We start from the raw sequence: 15,489 nt of genomic DNA on the forward strand, positions 1-15,489 counted from the left end.
TTGGGGAAGTCTGAGACTCTCGGAGGAAGAAGATGGGATTTCTCTATCATGTACCACTGCTGCAGGCAAACCTCAGACCCAGCAATACAAGGGCCTGCTTCAGATTATGCCATTCTCCACTCTGACTCAAGATGTGGGTAGTTGTGTGGTGATACATTAGGCAACAGTTTGACCTGAGCATCCAGTACTCACTCCCTTACAATGCCTCATCCTGCCCACATGCCTCCCTTAGCTTTGTTTCCTCCAGGAGCTTGGGAATGAGAAAAATAAGTGCAGTGACCCCCAGGGAATGAAATTATTTTCAGTGGAGAATCCTGCTGCCTGGTTCAGAAGTCATCCTGTTTGCATGTGAAGAGAGCAGGGCTTTGCTTTCATAATAACCCAGGGACAGCCTGTCCACCAGAGATGGACTCCCTGGAACCACAGAGCTGAGCTTTTCCACACAGCTCAGCTCTGTTGAGTGAGAGAGTAGCTCTGGAAAATGATTGCCTCTTTTTAAACCAATTGGCAAAACTCTTGCATCTCTCCTGGGAACAGGCCAGGGATTCTGAGTCACTGCTTGAGTGGGTTGTGGCCAAGGTAGTCGTACCCAAGATATTAAGTGAGAGAGGAGAGATCCACCCAGGAGTGCCAGCAGAAAGAGAAATAGTTATGACCATAATGAATAATAATATAATGATGAAAAGATTCAGAAATGCTCTGCCCACTCCAAAAATAAAGTTTGAGGACAACTCAAATGTTGTAAAGAAAAGGGAGGAAAGAGTCGAGAAAGACCGCCAAAGCCTGCATGTCAGCTGCAATGCAAGAGTCCCATCCAGCTGGCCTGGGTTCAAAGAGCTCCTATTGTCCAACAGCATTTCCAAGACACCATTCAAAACTTTCAGAAAATAAACCCAAGATGCAGGGTGAGATTTATCACACAATACAGGCAAGCCAGATGTGTGCACCCTTTCAGAGAGAGACAGGAGGAAGATGAAGGAGGAGTGAAGCAGGGGGTATCGAGCAGCAGAGGCATGAGGGAAGAGGTTGGCATGAAAGGCCAGATACTGTGAGGATCCAGGCAGGAACAGGGGACTGGATCTTTGCTGGGACACATATTGGGCACTTGTGAAAAGTTTCCTGTTTATTGAGACCACTATACTTGGGAAAATTCACCTAGCATCAAGTCAGATATCCACCCTTATCTTTGGAAATGCAGGGCTTTTACCCCTGGTTCACCAGCATCATATCTTCATTCTACCCCAGGATGGAGTTAATTCAGGTTACCCCAGCAGTGACAAATGGTCTGAGAGGCCTTACTGCTCTTTGTGGCCTAGGAAGGATTTCCCTACTCTCCAGAGACTCTGGTTTTTGCAGCTACACTGCTGAGGTGAAAATGGTACCCTTAGCATTGGAGCTGAAGATTAACTTCCTATCTGCTGCTTAGGGCACAGATTTTCCACTGAGATGTTGGCAGAAGGTCAGAAATCTGCATTCCAAGTTGAATTGCTTTGAAAACTGTCCTGGTGCAGAACCCTGTTCAGTCTGCTGCTTGCAAAACCCAACTTTTGCCCAGCCTGGCCACTGGAGAGAGTCCCAGCTCTTGCTCTCTCAAGATTTTATGTGAAAATCCTTCACATCCTTGAGTCACAAATCAGCTGGCCCAGACTTCGTTGCTCTGTTAAGTGCCCTTTACAAAGGCCCAAGGAATGAAAGCCACCAGTAATGTTTGGTATTAGATGCATGCCTCAGCTTTTGGACATGAACAGAGTACAGCTCTTCCTCTTTCAAGGCCTGCTTTTCTTTATGGGTCTCCAGAGACCTGCCAGGGGACAAAATGTGAATTATCTCTGATTTTGGTCTCTGAGCTAAAGAGAAACAGTTTCAATGAGACAAATGAAGATGATTGTAAAGATAATTCAGACCTTTCCTCGTCCTCCTCTGGTTATCTCCCAGAACAGATTTCCTCTATCTACCAATGTGTCTTTCTTGATGCTTTCTGGCAAGATGCAGAAAAAAAGGCCCATAATGGCATGGGCCTTACAAGCTGTGTAGGAGCAGAGATCTGCCAACTCTGGCAGCTTCAACTCCTTACTGGCCAGGGCCAGAAGCTTCCAAAAAAGATAGAAGAAATGGTGGAGTGGCATTTTGTCGGATCTCAAGATCTCAGTCCTGAGATGCTGAGCCTCCGAGACCACCTTGGGGGGCTCGGGACTCCTGGAATGTTGCCAGAAGTGTCTGGTGGCTGGACTTTGGTCCTACACAGGAGATGACAAGGATGAGGGCTTCACCGGGTGAATGGTGAAGGGATTAGTTAATTAGAGGGTGAGAAACAGGGTTTAGGATTTATGTACAGGGGGGTTTAGAGGAGTAAGATGGAGGAATTGGGGTGTGTCCTGCCCTCCTTCTTCTTCCTCCTCTCCTCCATCTTCTCTGGCCACGGTGGCACCTTTGGATTGGTTATTACTGAGAGTACACCGAGTTATAAGAATAGATGGTATTGGGGAAAAATGATAAATATTGTATACGTAACAAAGGGTATAAAGATACGTGGCTGCCCGGGAGGGCAGACAGTGTGCCCATGACTGACTGCTGAGCAGATCTCTGGTGGCTGAAAGAACATCTTTTAGATAAACAATTAATAAACATAAAACCAGAAAGAAGAACTGAAGCCTCTTCTCGTCCTTCGATACGCGGGCTGCCCCAAGGCCACCCCGGGCCTTCCAGGCCCCTCAAACAGCCGAGATAAACCGGACAGCATTTATTCCAATTTATTTTGGTTATTGAATAAACATTCCCATCCCACTGACTGGTGAATGGCTTGAGCAGCAGCACCTCTCTAATTTATTTTAATTGTATTGAACTTTCATGTCTATTGCATTTCATGTCTTTTGGTGATAATGTGAAATGGTTTCACATCAGCATGACAGTATAGTCACACAAGTCACACAGAATAAACTATTATTTCCTTTCACTTGCCCTGCCTGCTGTCACACTGTGCATCCCTCACCATTAAGCAGAATTTTTCTCTAAATTGCCCAGGCAGACATGCTGCACACAATTAAATCCATGTAGGGTTTTCCAGGGTAGATTCACCTCTGGATTTGCAAAGCTGGGCTGGGGATGCATCCCTGGGGCATGCAGACATGGCTGTGGACACCCAGTTGTGTTCAGGCTGTGTGCCTCGGTGGGGAAGGAGGGAGGGTGGATGGGCTCTGCAAGGGCACACCTGGGTTGGGGTGGATCAGGTTAACATAGCAGATAGGGCCTTCCCAAAAATGGATTATATTTTCACACATAAGGACACAAAGTTCACATGAGGTCCCACTCCCAGATGCTACAGTAGCTGAAAGCCCCATCATGGTGTGGAGTTAGGGTGTCAGTGGGAGACTGATGCAAATGCAGCTGAGGCTGCCATGTTCACACAAACAGGAAAAGCACTAATTCAGCCAAGACAGCAGAGATCTGGGGACAGAGATGGCAATACAGCTTCTCTCTCTAAGGGCTACTGCTCGTGTGAAGTCTCTGCCTGGAGACTGACCTTGGCTTGGGAAGGAGTGAAGAAGAGGAAGAGATCCCCGCCAGCTTGCCCAGGGATACCTGCATTCCCACGGAGAACAGCGCCTACACATCTCTGTTTGAACACAACCCAGCTGCCACCACAATGGCTTGGAAATAACGCTGGCTTTGTTTTGCAGCAAGCAAGTTTTGTCTTCAGTTCTCCAAGCTCAGAAAAAGCCTAGCAGGACAAGCTTTTTATTTACCTTTCACAAACTCCTAGAAATTTGCCCCAAATCTTCTGCCAAATGAGGGTTGCAGCCTATCCAAATGTTTCATCCTGAGAGAGTTGTGTCCAGTTCTGCGTATGGTTTAAGTCCTGCTCTATTTTTTTTTTTTATCAGAGTCAGCTGCAAGGCAGTTGTAAGCCAAAGGAAATTTGGGACATTCATTGCATATGTAGCATACACACAGCAAAAGCATGCTGAAAAGCAGAGGCATTCCTTTTTATCCTCCAGGGTGCCACTGCTGGGAGGAGAGGTGCTCCTATCTCTCCAGATTCAGCTAGCCACATGCCATAGACAGACCATGTACTGTAGCTGCTTTCCACCCCAGGCCAGCAGAGCCTGTTTTGCCCAAGGAGAGGCTGCTATTTCCCCTCTCCTCCCTAGCACCTGCATACCTGCTCTGAACCTGGCACCCACCTACCGGGTGGTAGGAGAGCACACGAATGGCCACAGCGCTGTGGCCACGCTGCAATGCCACTTGTCTTGTGAATCACCTCAGCCTGGGTTCTGTACTGCTGTGTGCCAGCTGCTAATCCCATTTAGCTGAACACACTGGTGCCAGGTATGGAGACATTAGTGTCCATGACTTTAGCAGCACTCAAAGCCCTCCGTTGGGGCCACTGGGAAACCCAGTCACAGGCTAGCAGATTTCAACTTTCCACATACCTTTTACTCCCTTTTCATTCTTTAAGGGGCATAAGCTTTTAAGTTAAAGACTTAAGTCACCCTCTTCCCCTGCGCCTGGTGCCTCCTAAGATTCTCCCCAATGAACTGCGGGCATGTGAACTCTGAGCTGGTATTACACTTCTGCAGTCTCGGCCACGAAACTTCCATGCGGTCTGTGTCGTGCACGTTTTTTAACAGCATCACCGGCTCCGTCAGCTTTGTCCCCCTTGCCTGGGTGGTAGGGCAGAAGGGAGTGACTCCAGGAAGCCTTCCTGCCTGCCAGGGAGGTTTCGGCGAGCCGCGAGCGCGGCGATGTGCCGGGCGCTCCCCGTGCCTGCGTGCCGGGCCGAGCGGGGCCGGTCCGCGCCGCTCCGTCCTAACCCTGCACTCCTCCCGCGCGCCGCGCCGCGCCGCTGCCAGCCGCCTCCCATTGGCCGCCTCCCGGCGCCGCCGGCCAATGGGCGGCCGCGGCTGCGGGCCGCTGGAAGCGCGCCGCGGCGACCGTTAAACCGCCGCCGCCGTGCCCGCGCGGCCGGGCTGCCCTGAGGGGCTGCGGCTCCTCGGCCGCGGCTGCCTCGCCGCTGTGCGCCCGGCTGGGCGCCGCGCCCGCCACCGCCCTCCCCCGGCCGTGCCTTGAGCCGCCGACGGTCCCTCCTAGCTCCTGTGGCGCCTAGCGCTGGAAATTGTAAATCCAGGCCCTTGGCACGGATGCGCGGTGGAAGGAGGTTTCCACAGCGAGTTGTGCCTGTGCCTTGCAGGGACAAGAGCAGGCTCAGGGGAGAACTTATCACTCTCTACAACTCCCTGGAAGGAGTTTGTGGCCAGGTGGAGGTCTGCCTCTTCTCCCAGGCAACTAGAGACAGGATGAGAGGATGTAGTCTTAAACTGCAGATTTAGGTTGAACATTAGCAAGAATTTATACAGAAAAAGGGTGATTAGACGTTGGAATGGACTGCCCAGAGAGGTACTGGAGTCGGTGTTTAAGGAAGGACTGGCTGTGGCATTTGTTGCCATGTTCCAGTTGACATGGTGTTCAGTCATAGCTTAGATTTTGTGATTTCAGAGATCTTTTCCCACCTAAGTGGTTCTGTGATTCCACGATTCTACAGACAGTAGCAAATTCTGGGTCTGGTTCCAGATCAGGTTCAGTCGAACCCTGCCACCCTGGGGTGTCTGGTGTGTTTGGTCCACCATACGTGCCAAGGCTGTGATGCTGAAAGTAGTCACAGGTGACTTGGGCATTGATGCAGTGCCTAGGAAAGACAGAGTGCTGCTGCTCAGGATGCGGTCCTGCTGCTGGAGGGGAATGACAGTGGCATTCACAGGCAGTTTGGCCTTTGGGGCTTTGGCCATGCCACACAGAGAAGCAGCAACAGCAAGGGGGTAGCAGGTCAGTGGCAAGCTGCTCAGGCACACCAGGGGCCTGGGTGGACCAGGCATGGATCAGCAGGGACCTGTGATATGTGAGGTACAAGAGCAATATGGGTTCAGGATAGAGAAGCAGCAGAGTGATGGCAGCCAAGGGGTGGTTGGATGATCACTTGTGCCCCTTGGGGTGCACATGCACTATCTGGGGGTGCACATGCACTATCTGGCTGTGTGGAGAAGTGTGCATAGCATTTGTCTATCCTGTCTGAATCTTATTAACACAGTTGAGAACTTCACTTTCATAAGGTCTAAAATTCTCTGCATTTTAAAGAGAGCAGAAGGACTGTCTGGAGTGTATGGGCTCTTCTTTCCTGGAATGTAAAGAAAACCTCGGCTGTGCAGCTGGAGTGCAGGGGGCTTCATTCCTTAGTGAAAGCAGAGAAGGGAAATGCAGATGTCACAGCTGGGATGGGAGATTTATTTTGGCAAGCAAAGAGGAAAAAATTTTCAAAAGAAAAGAGAAAACTCAGAAGAATCCCCTCCCCATTTTAACTGCTTGCCAGCACGAGCAGAACCTCCAACCTGCAAAGGCCTTTCGTCTCCTGGGCCTGGGCTGCTGCCCAGCTGGATTTAGCCCCTTGCTGCTTTCTCTTTGGAGCAAGACTGTTGTGGTGGGATGAGAGAGGCTGTGAGAACCAGGCTGATCCTGAAGGAAGATTGTGTCCAAACAACTCAGCTGGAGGTGGGAAGGGGAAAGTCACAGTCAAAGAATGGAAGCATGAAAGGGAAAAGGAGGGACAGATGCAGCCAGGATGAGTCCAGAGAAGTGGATCCAGGGGGGGGAGGAAGTCATCACCTCCTCAGCCATACATGGTGCTGCTGGGCTACAAGAGTGCTACCTTAAGGCATCTCATGTGCAACTGGGCATGGGAGAGGGCTTTGTGCCTCAGTCTCTCCTTGGGGCCTCCCGAGTTCTAACACCATCTCTGGGTGGGGGTATATGTAGAGCTTGCATTTGGATGTCTGGATGCCTTGCATTAGCTCCCAAGATAACTGATGTACAACAGGAAAGGGTGTTTGAATGAGAAGTGCACGCACGCACATACAGTGTGCTATTTAGACAACCCTAAGCATGAGGTCAGGATGAAAACATGTGGTGGAAATATGTTTGGAAGAGTCAGTGCCTGTGTCGATCACCAAGAGTGGGAGGGAGCAGAAGCCAGGAGCTGACAGATTCTCACTCTCTCCCCATGCCTGAGGTGGCCTCAGCTGAGCAGATTCTACTGTGGCACCAGGGTAAGGCTCTCTGTAGGGCCTAGAGATGCAATGCTTGTTGCCTCTCCATACATGTACGCACTGGCTCATCCTCTTTAGGCGCTGCCTCCCTGTCCTCCTAGAGTTTGAGGGGGACAGGCGGCCAGAAATCAGGCTTGGATCAGGAAATTCAGCACATCCCCGCCATTGCATTTCTGTCCCTTGGCTGCCCCCTCCCTGACCGCTCACTGGTAATACAGCTTTGGAAACACATCTCGTGCTATTTCTTGGCTTTGGAGCATACTTAGAAGAAGAAGGAAGGAGAGTGTGAAAGGGAGGGGAAGATAACAGGAGCGAATAATGCAAAATGAGACTGTGCTGTGAGCTTTGTATCCCATCTGGAAACTGTTTTCCCTCAGTACACTGCACACCCACTCCCTCTAGGCCAGGATGGTAAGGGTCAAGTTTCCCAGTTGACTGGTCCCCCTTGCTAAAGCCCGACCCATCTGTGTGAAAGCTACTTGAAATATCTGAAAGGAGACTCTCCTTTCAGTTGCTGAGCCCTTCATTGTCACAATTAGAAACTCTTGGCCATTCTTCTGAGGAGCAGGAGCTGGCTGATCTCAGCCTGGTTGGAAGGCACTCTCAAGGAGCTTTGGTCTTGAAGAAGCTGTGAAAGGACGAGGCTACTATGCTTGTGAATCTCTGTCTATGCCACCTTCATTCACACCCAAGTTCCATGGACTCTTTCTTGAACCTTCCCTGGTCCGCTGAGACCTTCACTGCCATTGTGTTGGCAAAAGTCCCCCCAAAGCTCAGCCTAGTCTTGTCATTTTGTGGCAGCACGTGAAGACCTTTAGCTGTGCTGGCCCCAACCTGGGTGGGAACGGAGGGCTAGTGACCAGCCAGCACCTTCCATTCCAGCCAGCAAGGATAAAGCTGCTATCCATTTGGTCAGGTGATAAACCTGCTTCTCTTCATTGCTCAGAAGCTTGGAGCATTGACCCTGCCATGTGCTAGTGTGATGTACACAGCCCTGAGTCACCATTTCCTAGTTCCCTGAACCCTCTCTCACACATGCAAAGGAGAAGTACAGCCGAAGCTTTCTCTTAAGTTTTGCCAGATAAGTGCACTTCCCAGAATTAGGCTGGGTGGGACAAAATTTGCATATTCTGCATTAACAGGCTCAAGCTAAACTAATTAGTAGTGGTTTTGATGCCATCTAGCCAAAATAAACTCTGGGTTGCTCCTCACTGTGTCCATCACAGTTGGATCTTGACAAGAGGACACTCTTTCTTCTTACCATGTGGTTGCATGCACCGCTGTCTTATACAAATTAGAAGTCTAAAATTAACAATACCTGTTGACTTCAGAAGAGAAACAGTCAACCCAAGAGCCCCAGTAGTCTTCCTGGGATGTGGTGACAGCTTCCTGCTGGTCCCATAGTTTCCATTATGGGTATAGCCAGCTACAAACCCATGTTATTAGTTTTGTTTGCTTTACTCTTCATTCTGCTGTTTGCCTCTGCCTCTAGGTCAGCTCTAGGTGCTCTCCCTCCAAGAGGGTTTTGGATCCTTGGTGCCCCCTTTGATAAAAACTATATGGCCAATCTCATGGGCTAGCTCCCTTCTCTCCATCAACTGTGTTTGGAGATGTTGGACTGGTATATGTGTGAGTGGTGAGAGCTGAAACGGGCTGCTTTGATGAGAAGGCTTTGCCAGTATTTAGGAGGATAAGACCCAGAAGCCCAGAGTGGGGTAGATTCCACAACATTTCTGGATTCCCAGGGAGGGGTGCAAGTTTCATTCTCTGCCCATCACCCATGTTTTTCCTGTACTGTGCAGTAGGTCTCTGTCTCTTGGGAGAGAAGGGTCTCTTGGGGACTTGAACTCCTGCACCTCTGGGAGAACGGTGTTGCCTTCATCCCCATTTCCAAACAGTGAGGTCTTCCACAAGCAAGTCTGCTGTGTGGTGTGTAAAATAACGAGAAACCTGAAATTACTCTTGCCAATGTTGATGCCTGTGTTAAGGCTGTGATACTCAGTCCCTTGCACTCATTACTCATCTCTCACCCCTCAGCAGCTGCTGGGGTGAATTTTTTTTTTTAGTTTCGGAATAGAGCCAGAGACCCATCTCCGCCTCTTTCCTCTAGGTAGGTTTGTCCAACAATAGAGAGATTGTTGACTGACCAAGGGATCGTTGTTCTAAATGTGGGTGGGATGCCGCTAAAAGATAATCTGTGTAACTACTGCACGGATGCATTTTCTTGACTCTCTTCAATCCCACCTCTGCCTTTGTTAATGCACAGTTGTGAAAGAAATTGGAAGCACATGGCAGTGTCACAGACAGCTCTCCCCACAGTTGTCCATCTAGCTCTGCTTCTCTTCCATGGCTACACAGTGGTTCTAGTTTTCAGAGTTACAACATGAAATATGATTTGAGCCCAGCTCTGCTGTGTTGTGGTGCATTAGCAGCCAGCACTCTGAATCTCTTCACTTTTCTGTGGTTCTTGCCCTTACCATAAGGCTATCGTGTTCACATCCTGTGTTTGCTTGTGTTGTTTAGAGAGCACAAGACAAAGAACAGCTGTTACATGAGCAGGCGATCTCTGGGGTTAATGCTCAGGACTCCAAACTCTTTATCTTTCTATGCTGTAGGATAGGACAAAACCTGGTTTTCCAGTGCATTTTAGATAACTATCTAACCCAGTTCCATCTGCTGACTCAGCTCCCTCTGAAGTTACACTCCCCACAGATGGTAGGTGTTTTCTGTTACTTGATTCAAGTGCAAAAATGCTCCTAGGCAACTTAGAAATGGCTGGGTGGATTTTACCAAACTACCCCACCAACTCTGCTTCTGCTGTGGGAACAAGTGGAGAAAACTTTAGCCCAGACATTGCAGGGAGGGCCTCAACACTAGGATTTAGCATGAGTGTGCCTTCTCCACCCTACTTGCACACGCAGTGTCTGGTCTCCAGGGAAGCCTTGGATGGGGCTGTCACCCCAGGCAGTCAGAGGACAGGTGGGAAGGAAGTAAATGGAGAGAAACTTCATGTCAGGCAGAATGCAGGTGGCAGGGACTCCACCCCCACTTCCAGCATGCTGTGTAAGCATCTGAGGTTTTAAATGGAGCAGCTGAAGGATGATGTTGGAGGGTGAAAGACACTGACATGTTGGAGATTGCTGCCCCTTACCATTTACCTCCCCCACTTGGTGGGAAGTGTGGGTCTGTTCATCTAGAGCCTGCTTCACTCCCCAGCCTCACCCCAAAGCTCTGCCAGCCAGTGGAATGTTGACAGAGTGGTACTGTGCTCAGGTAAAACAAATATACCTTCCAGTAGGAGCAGGAACCTACAGACTCCAGCATCCGGGGTCCTCTGGCCACCTCCTGCCTCAGTTCTAGCACTGGGGAAAGAAAGGACTGCACACACCCTGTGCTCCTCTAGAAGCCAGCCTCTCTGCTGAGCTGAGCTCTCACTCTGGAATTCATTGGCATTCATGTCTCCACTCCAGGACCTACGCGGTCTCTCCCACTCTCATTCATACCCTGTGGCTCTTGGTATTTCAGTATACTGCTTTCAATGCCTTTCTGCCCACCGAGATGCTTTTCCAGGCAGGGGGTGGGGGGACAGACCCAGTCTGACTCTACTGAGCTCTCTCCAGTTCATTTAAGTTACACAGTTCTGTCTGTATAATATAGTCACTTGAATCTATCTGTCTTTTCTTTCCTCTCCCCGAGCCAGAAGCCTCAATCTGCCAACAAATGGGATAATTTTTCAGCTGGTGTTTGGCAGCCATCATTTTTCTCCCTGCCCAACCAATGCTTTGTTGTAGCAAATGGAAAAGTTAGTGATTTGACTTCTGAATAGGAGGATATGCCTCAAAGGAAGAAGGTTCCCTGTAGCATCAGGAGCTCAGCTTTGCAGCAGCACTGGCCAGATTTACTGACTGTTACTGGAATGATTAGTGGAATGATTGTTTGTTGTTAACAGCCCATCTGTAGTGTTTAAACTTCATCGGGGAGCTGAATTTCACAGGCATTATCTGGCTGAAGTACAGCCTCATATGGTCTACAGAGGGGCTGTTAAATCCCAGAGGAAATTAAATACAACAGGGGGCCTTCCTGTTATGTTGATCCAACTGATCTTTTTTCTCTGATAGAAATCAGCAGCTGGATTGATATCCTCTGGGGCATCAATGTGCCTATTGCTGCTGGCAGAGAACATGAAAAAGTGTCTGTCACTAAGGACAGGTGCTGAAGACCATGACTTTGTGCCACACTTACATTTTATCATCACAGGAATCTCTTTCTTGTATTCTATTCATTTTGTTGTCACAGTGAGATGAAGTTTATAAGACACAGATAGATACTCACAAAGGAAGGGGGAGGTAAGATGATGTAGAAAAGTTTCATGTGTGTTTGTGGCATAGATAAACATGCAGTGATGTACAGCACAACATCCCTTTCTATCTTATTCCGAGGTGTTTAGTCAGACTGATGGAGGTGAGGAATAGGAATTGATGCTGAGGTTTGACTCTCAGTGTGGAGGAAGGCTCTCAGATCCCTCTTGGAGTTGACACTAATGCTCTTTCTGCCTTTGTCTTTCCTTAGCATTTCTCAGAGAACCTGGATCACTTCTCTGACAACATGGAGGATTTCTCCAATGACCTCTTCAGCAGTTTCTTCGATGACCCAGTACTGGCTGAGAAGAACCCTCTGCTGGACATGGACCTGGATCCACCCACTCCAGGCATCCAGGCAGAGCACAGCTATTCCCTCAGTGGAGACTCTGCTCCCCAGAGCCCTCTTGTGCCTGTCAAGACTGAAGATAATGCTAACGGTGAGCATGAGATGTGCACACTGCTCAGCTTTGGACACGTCTGTTAGCAGAGGCTCTGGCTGGCTTTCATATATAAGGACAAACTGGCTATTCCTTGGACTTGCACATGTCCAATACAGGGAAGAATTTGATTTGCTGTTGTCAAATACAGCCACATTTTTCCCTTCCATTTGTGCTGTGATAGTCACATTACTCCTTTGCTGGGCTTACTGCTATTTACAAGGATGGTAATTGGCTGTGGCTTAGTGTGCTGCCAGCTTCTGGCAAGCAACAGGCAATGTCTTTTTAGGACCCTGCAAACTTGGGTGTGGATGCCCTAGATCCAGCTCCATTTTGGCATCAGGAAGCAGGGTTTTGGCTTGCACATAGGAAGCATGAGTCTCTGGCTGAAACCAGTGCTGGTACATGTGGAAAGCTAAGTGCCTTCTTTACCAGCAGATCTTTTAGCAGGAGACAGAGGGGAACAGTCATTTCAAAACTTATTTTTAAAACAATTCATTTCAGGATAATTTATGATGGCTGGGTATTTTTAGAGCTATCCTTGCAGAGAGTCCTGTAATTTGTGGGATTGTGTGGGTGTCCCAACAGCTGATGGACACCAGGCTGCCTGAAAAAGCAGTGGCACAGGCTCAGTATACACAGAAGACAGCTATTCCTTTGAGCAACAGTGAGACCTAGGACAGAGGCTTCCTCTCATGACTAGGAATGATCCCAGCTTTCTGGTACAAACGCCAAGGCAGAAGGAGAGAAGGCTGGCCTCTGCTACCTCTTTGGTCCTTGAAATGGCGCAACCATCTGCCACATTCCTTAGGGGCATCTCAGAGAGATGCTGGGAGAGAGGTTTATGGCAGTCCAAGCAACTCTGCCTTAGTACCAAAAAAGTTTTCAATTTGCATTTCTTTTTCCTTAGTTTTAACCCTGGTACAGTCTTGGAGGGGGCAACTAAGAAAAAAACCCCAAACCATCATGAACAAAAAACCACAGCTTTCTTTTGCCCCTGAAAATGAATGGGAAGAGATGAGAATGAGAGAAGCCAAAAGAATGCATTTGTAGAAAGCAGTGAGATGAAGACTGCCAGCATGAAGCTATCTCAAGAGCTCCTTTCTGAGACACTCAGCACCACTTCTTCTCTCCACTGTGTCTGCACGTGCCCTTCCTTCAGCTGTTATGTCTCAAAGGCAAGATCATGACTCTCTTGAATGGAGTGTCACACTGACCCTTGAGCAGAGGCCAGCATAGGGTGTACAATGAATAACCCAGGAGAGTTTGAGATGGGCCTGGCACTTCTCTCTGAGAGTGCAGATCAGTTTTATAATGGAGTAAGGCCTGGGATTACAATGGCAGGCATAGGATCCATGCACCCAGTCCTGCAGCTAGATAATTCAGCTCATCTTTCCAGGGCTTTTTTGGCTCATAATTGCATGTGAGTCATATTCTAGTGAAACCCTGAGTCAGGTCCAGTATTTGCAACACTGTGCAGTCCTTTTGGCACAGCTCCATCCAGTCTCAATCCTTTTAGACATTCAATTCCAATTAATTACTCAGAAATGTTTTTTCTTTAACATTAAGCAAGCTCTGCTCATTCTACAGAGCTCCTCAGGAATGCCCCTGCTCTGTCTAGGCTTGGAGCTGGCTGAAGCTTGCTTTTTATCAGCTTTCTCGCAGCTTTTCTGCAGATCTCCAAAACTCTTCCAAATCCTGCCCCTTCCCACATGGTTCCCACTAACACAGGCCAGCTAGGGCAAGCCACTGGGTGCATTGTGGCCCTGCTTATCAGTGGAGTCTGCTTTCCAGATGGCTTGTGCATACTGATTGGCTGCTTCATCCCTCAGTACCAGCCCTGAGTTTTGCAGGGTGTGATTTGATGCCAGGAGCAGGGAGAGCCAGGGTTATGCAGAACTGTGAGCACTGGACCAGCCTCAGGTTAGTGCCTGCCCTCCTGTACAGGTCCTGCTTTCTCACTGCTCTTTGCCTCCTGAACCCTGGGCAGCTACAGATATCTCTCAGCCACATTTCTTCCCAGTAGGTACAGAGCATCTACAGAATATCTAGAGCAGAGGATGAGTGTCTTGGCATGCCTCATCCACCAGCTTACAGTGAAATCTGCAGTGTTACGGTGTTACCTGTGAAACATCCTCTCAGGCAGCAGAACCTAGATGCCTCTACAAAAGATGCCTACTCCTCAGTCTCTCATTGACCCTCTGATGGCTTATTTGTCTCTGATTCTGTAACCCAATCACTCCCCAGAAGAATCTCCGAGGGTGGGAAAGAGACCAGGGTCAGAATGTAGACAGGAAATGGGAGGACGGCACATACTTATTTGGGTGTCTGCTCCTTGGCCTGTCTGGACTGACAGCACTGGAGGCTGCTCTCTCACTGAGTCAAGTCTGGTCTGGGAGAGCCCTTGGTGGTCTGCTCTCCCTTGTCTGGTAACTTGCTTCAGCAGCAGCCCTCACAGAAAGATACCCCACACATCTGAGAAAAAGAGAAATGCAGATCTTTGCAACAAAAAGGATGAGGAGGAAAAGGCTTCAAATGACAGTAAGGAACTACAGAGTAGTCAGCAGGCAAAATGTTCCCACGGTGGGCATTACAAAACCACAGAAGAGTTTAAATGGAGGATGCTGTGAACTCTTCAGCACTTTTCAAAGGGGTAGGTTCAAGTGAATCATCTATCAGGATTGACATAGGTTTAGTTGAACTTGCCTAGAGCAGTAGGATAGACTGAAAGATCTCTCAAGGTCCCTCATTTCTGTGAAAGGCAGAAGTCAGTCCAAGTTTTCTGGATACAAACACTGGTGGTTGTGTGACACTTTGCCTCCTTCCATCAGAAGGTGTTTGTCTGCATACCAGGGTAACTAGGACTTCACTACTTGCTTTGGGTTCAGTGTCCTTAGCAGAACAGAGAAAACACAATCCACTCTGTGTCTGCTCAGTAGGCTCTGTGTTGTCTCAGCTGTACAGTGCCCCCCTGCCTGAGATGCTGCCTGATGACATTGGCCCTGCTGCATTGTGGGAAGCTCTAGAAAGCAATCCAGCAGCACTGAGAGCAGCACTCACAGCTGAGACACACACGCAGCAGCCACAGGATCTGCCTCTGTGCTTGACAACATCCAGTCACAGAGGCAGCTGGAAGGAATGAACATCTGCTAGAGAGACTTGCTGGGCAGAAATAAGAGGTGCTAGACCAAAGACAGGAAAACAACATATTCCATTGGCAAGGCCAACACTGTGTTATCATATAGAATTCTTGTCTGGGCTTTAACACCCCTCTGTCCAAGCAAAGGCCAGAGGCAGGATTCTGCCCTGGCCTCTCCTGAAAACAGAGGCTGAGTAGGGCAAAGACAATGTTAACATATGTTTAAGTTAGATCAGATGGCAGCTCCCATGTGAACAGCTGCTTGTTTGTACTCTTCTTTGTGCAGGCTTTTCTGGAGCAGAGAAAGACCTTTCTCCCTCTCTCCTCTTGCCAGGACATCTTCTGGACTGAGGCCTGCACTGCAGAACTGCTCTGGGCAGCAGACATCTAGGCAACATCCCTGGGCCTGACTGAGAGTGTTGCATGCAGAGAGCAGTGCAGAGAGGTTAGAGAGTGAG

The 15,489-nt window shown here is 49.0% G+C and overlaps 1 protein-coding gene across 4 annotated transcripts in view; it reads left to right on the forward strand.

The window, feature by feature from the left end:
* Positions 1 to 15,489, forward strand: part of CREB3L1 (cAMP responsive element binding protein 3 like 1) — a 60,886-nt gene that overhangs the window by 29,875 nt on the left and 15,522 nt on the right. For all 4 annotated transcript variants that reach the window (XM_074543056.1, XM_074543055.1, XM_074543054.1 and 1 more), the window contains exon 2: positions 11,664 to 11,892. In XM_074543056.1, the coding sequence (XP_074399157.1) occupies positions 11,700 to 11,892 (193 nt within the window). In that variant the 5' untranslated portion in view covers positions 11,664 to 11,699. The remainder of the gene's footprint in view (positions 1 to 11,663; positions 11,893 to 15,489) is intronic.

The sequence above is a fragment of the Zonotrichia albicollis genome, chromosome 6 (assembly GCF_047830755.1).
Source record: "Zonotrichia albicollis isolate bZonAlb1 chromosome 6, bZonAlb1.hap1, whole genome shotgun sequence".
Classification (NCBI taxonomy): Eukaryota; Metazoa; Chordata; class Aves; order Passeriformes; family Passerellidae; genus Zonotrichia; species Zonotrichia albicollis.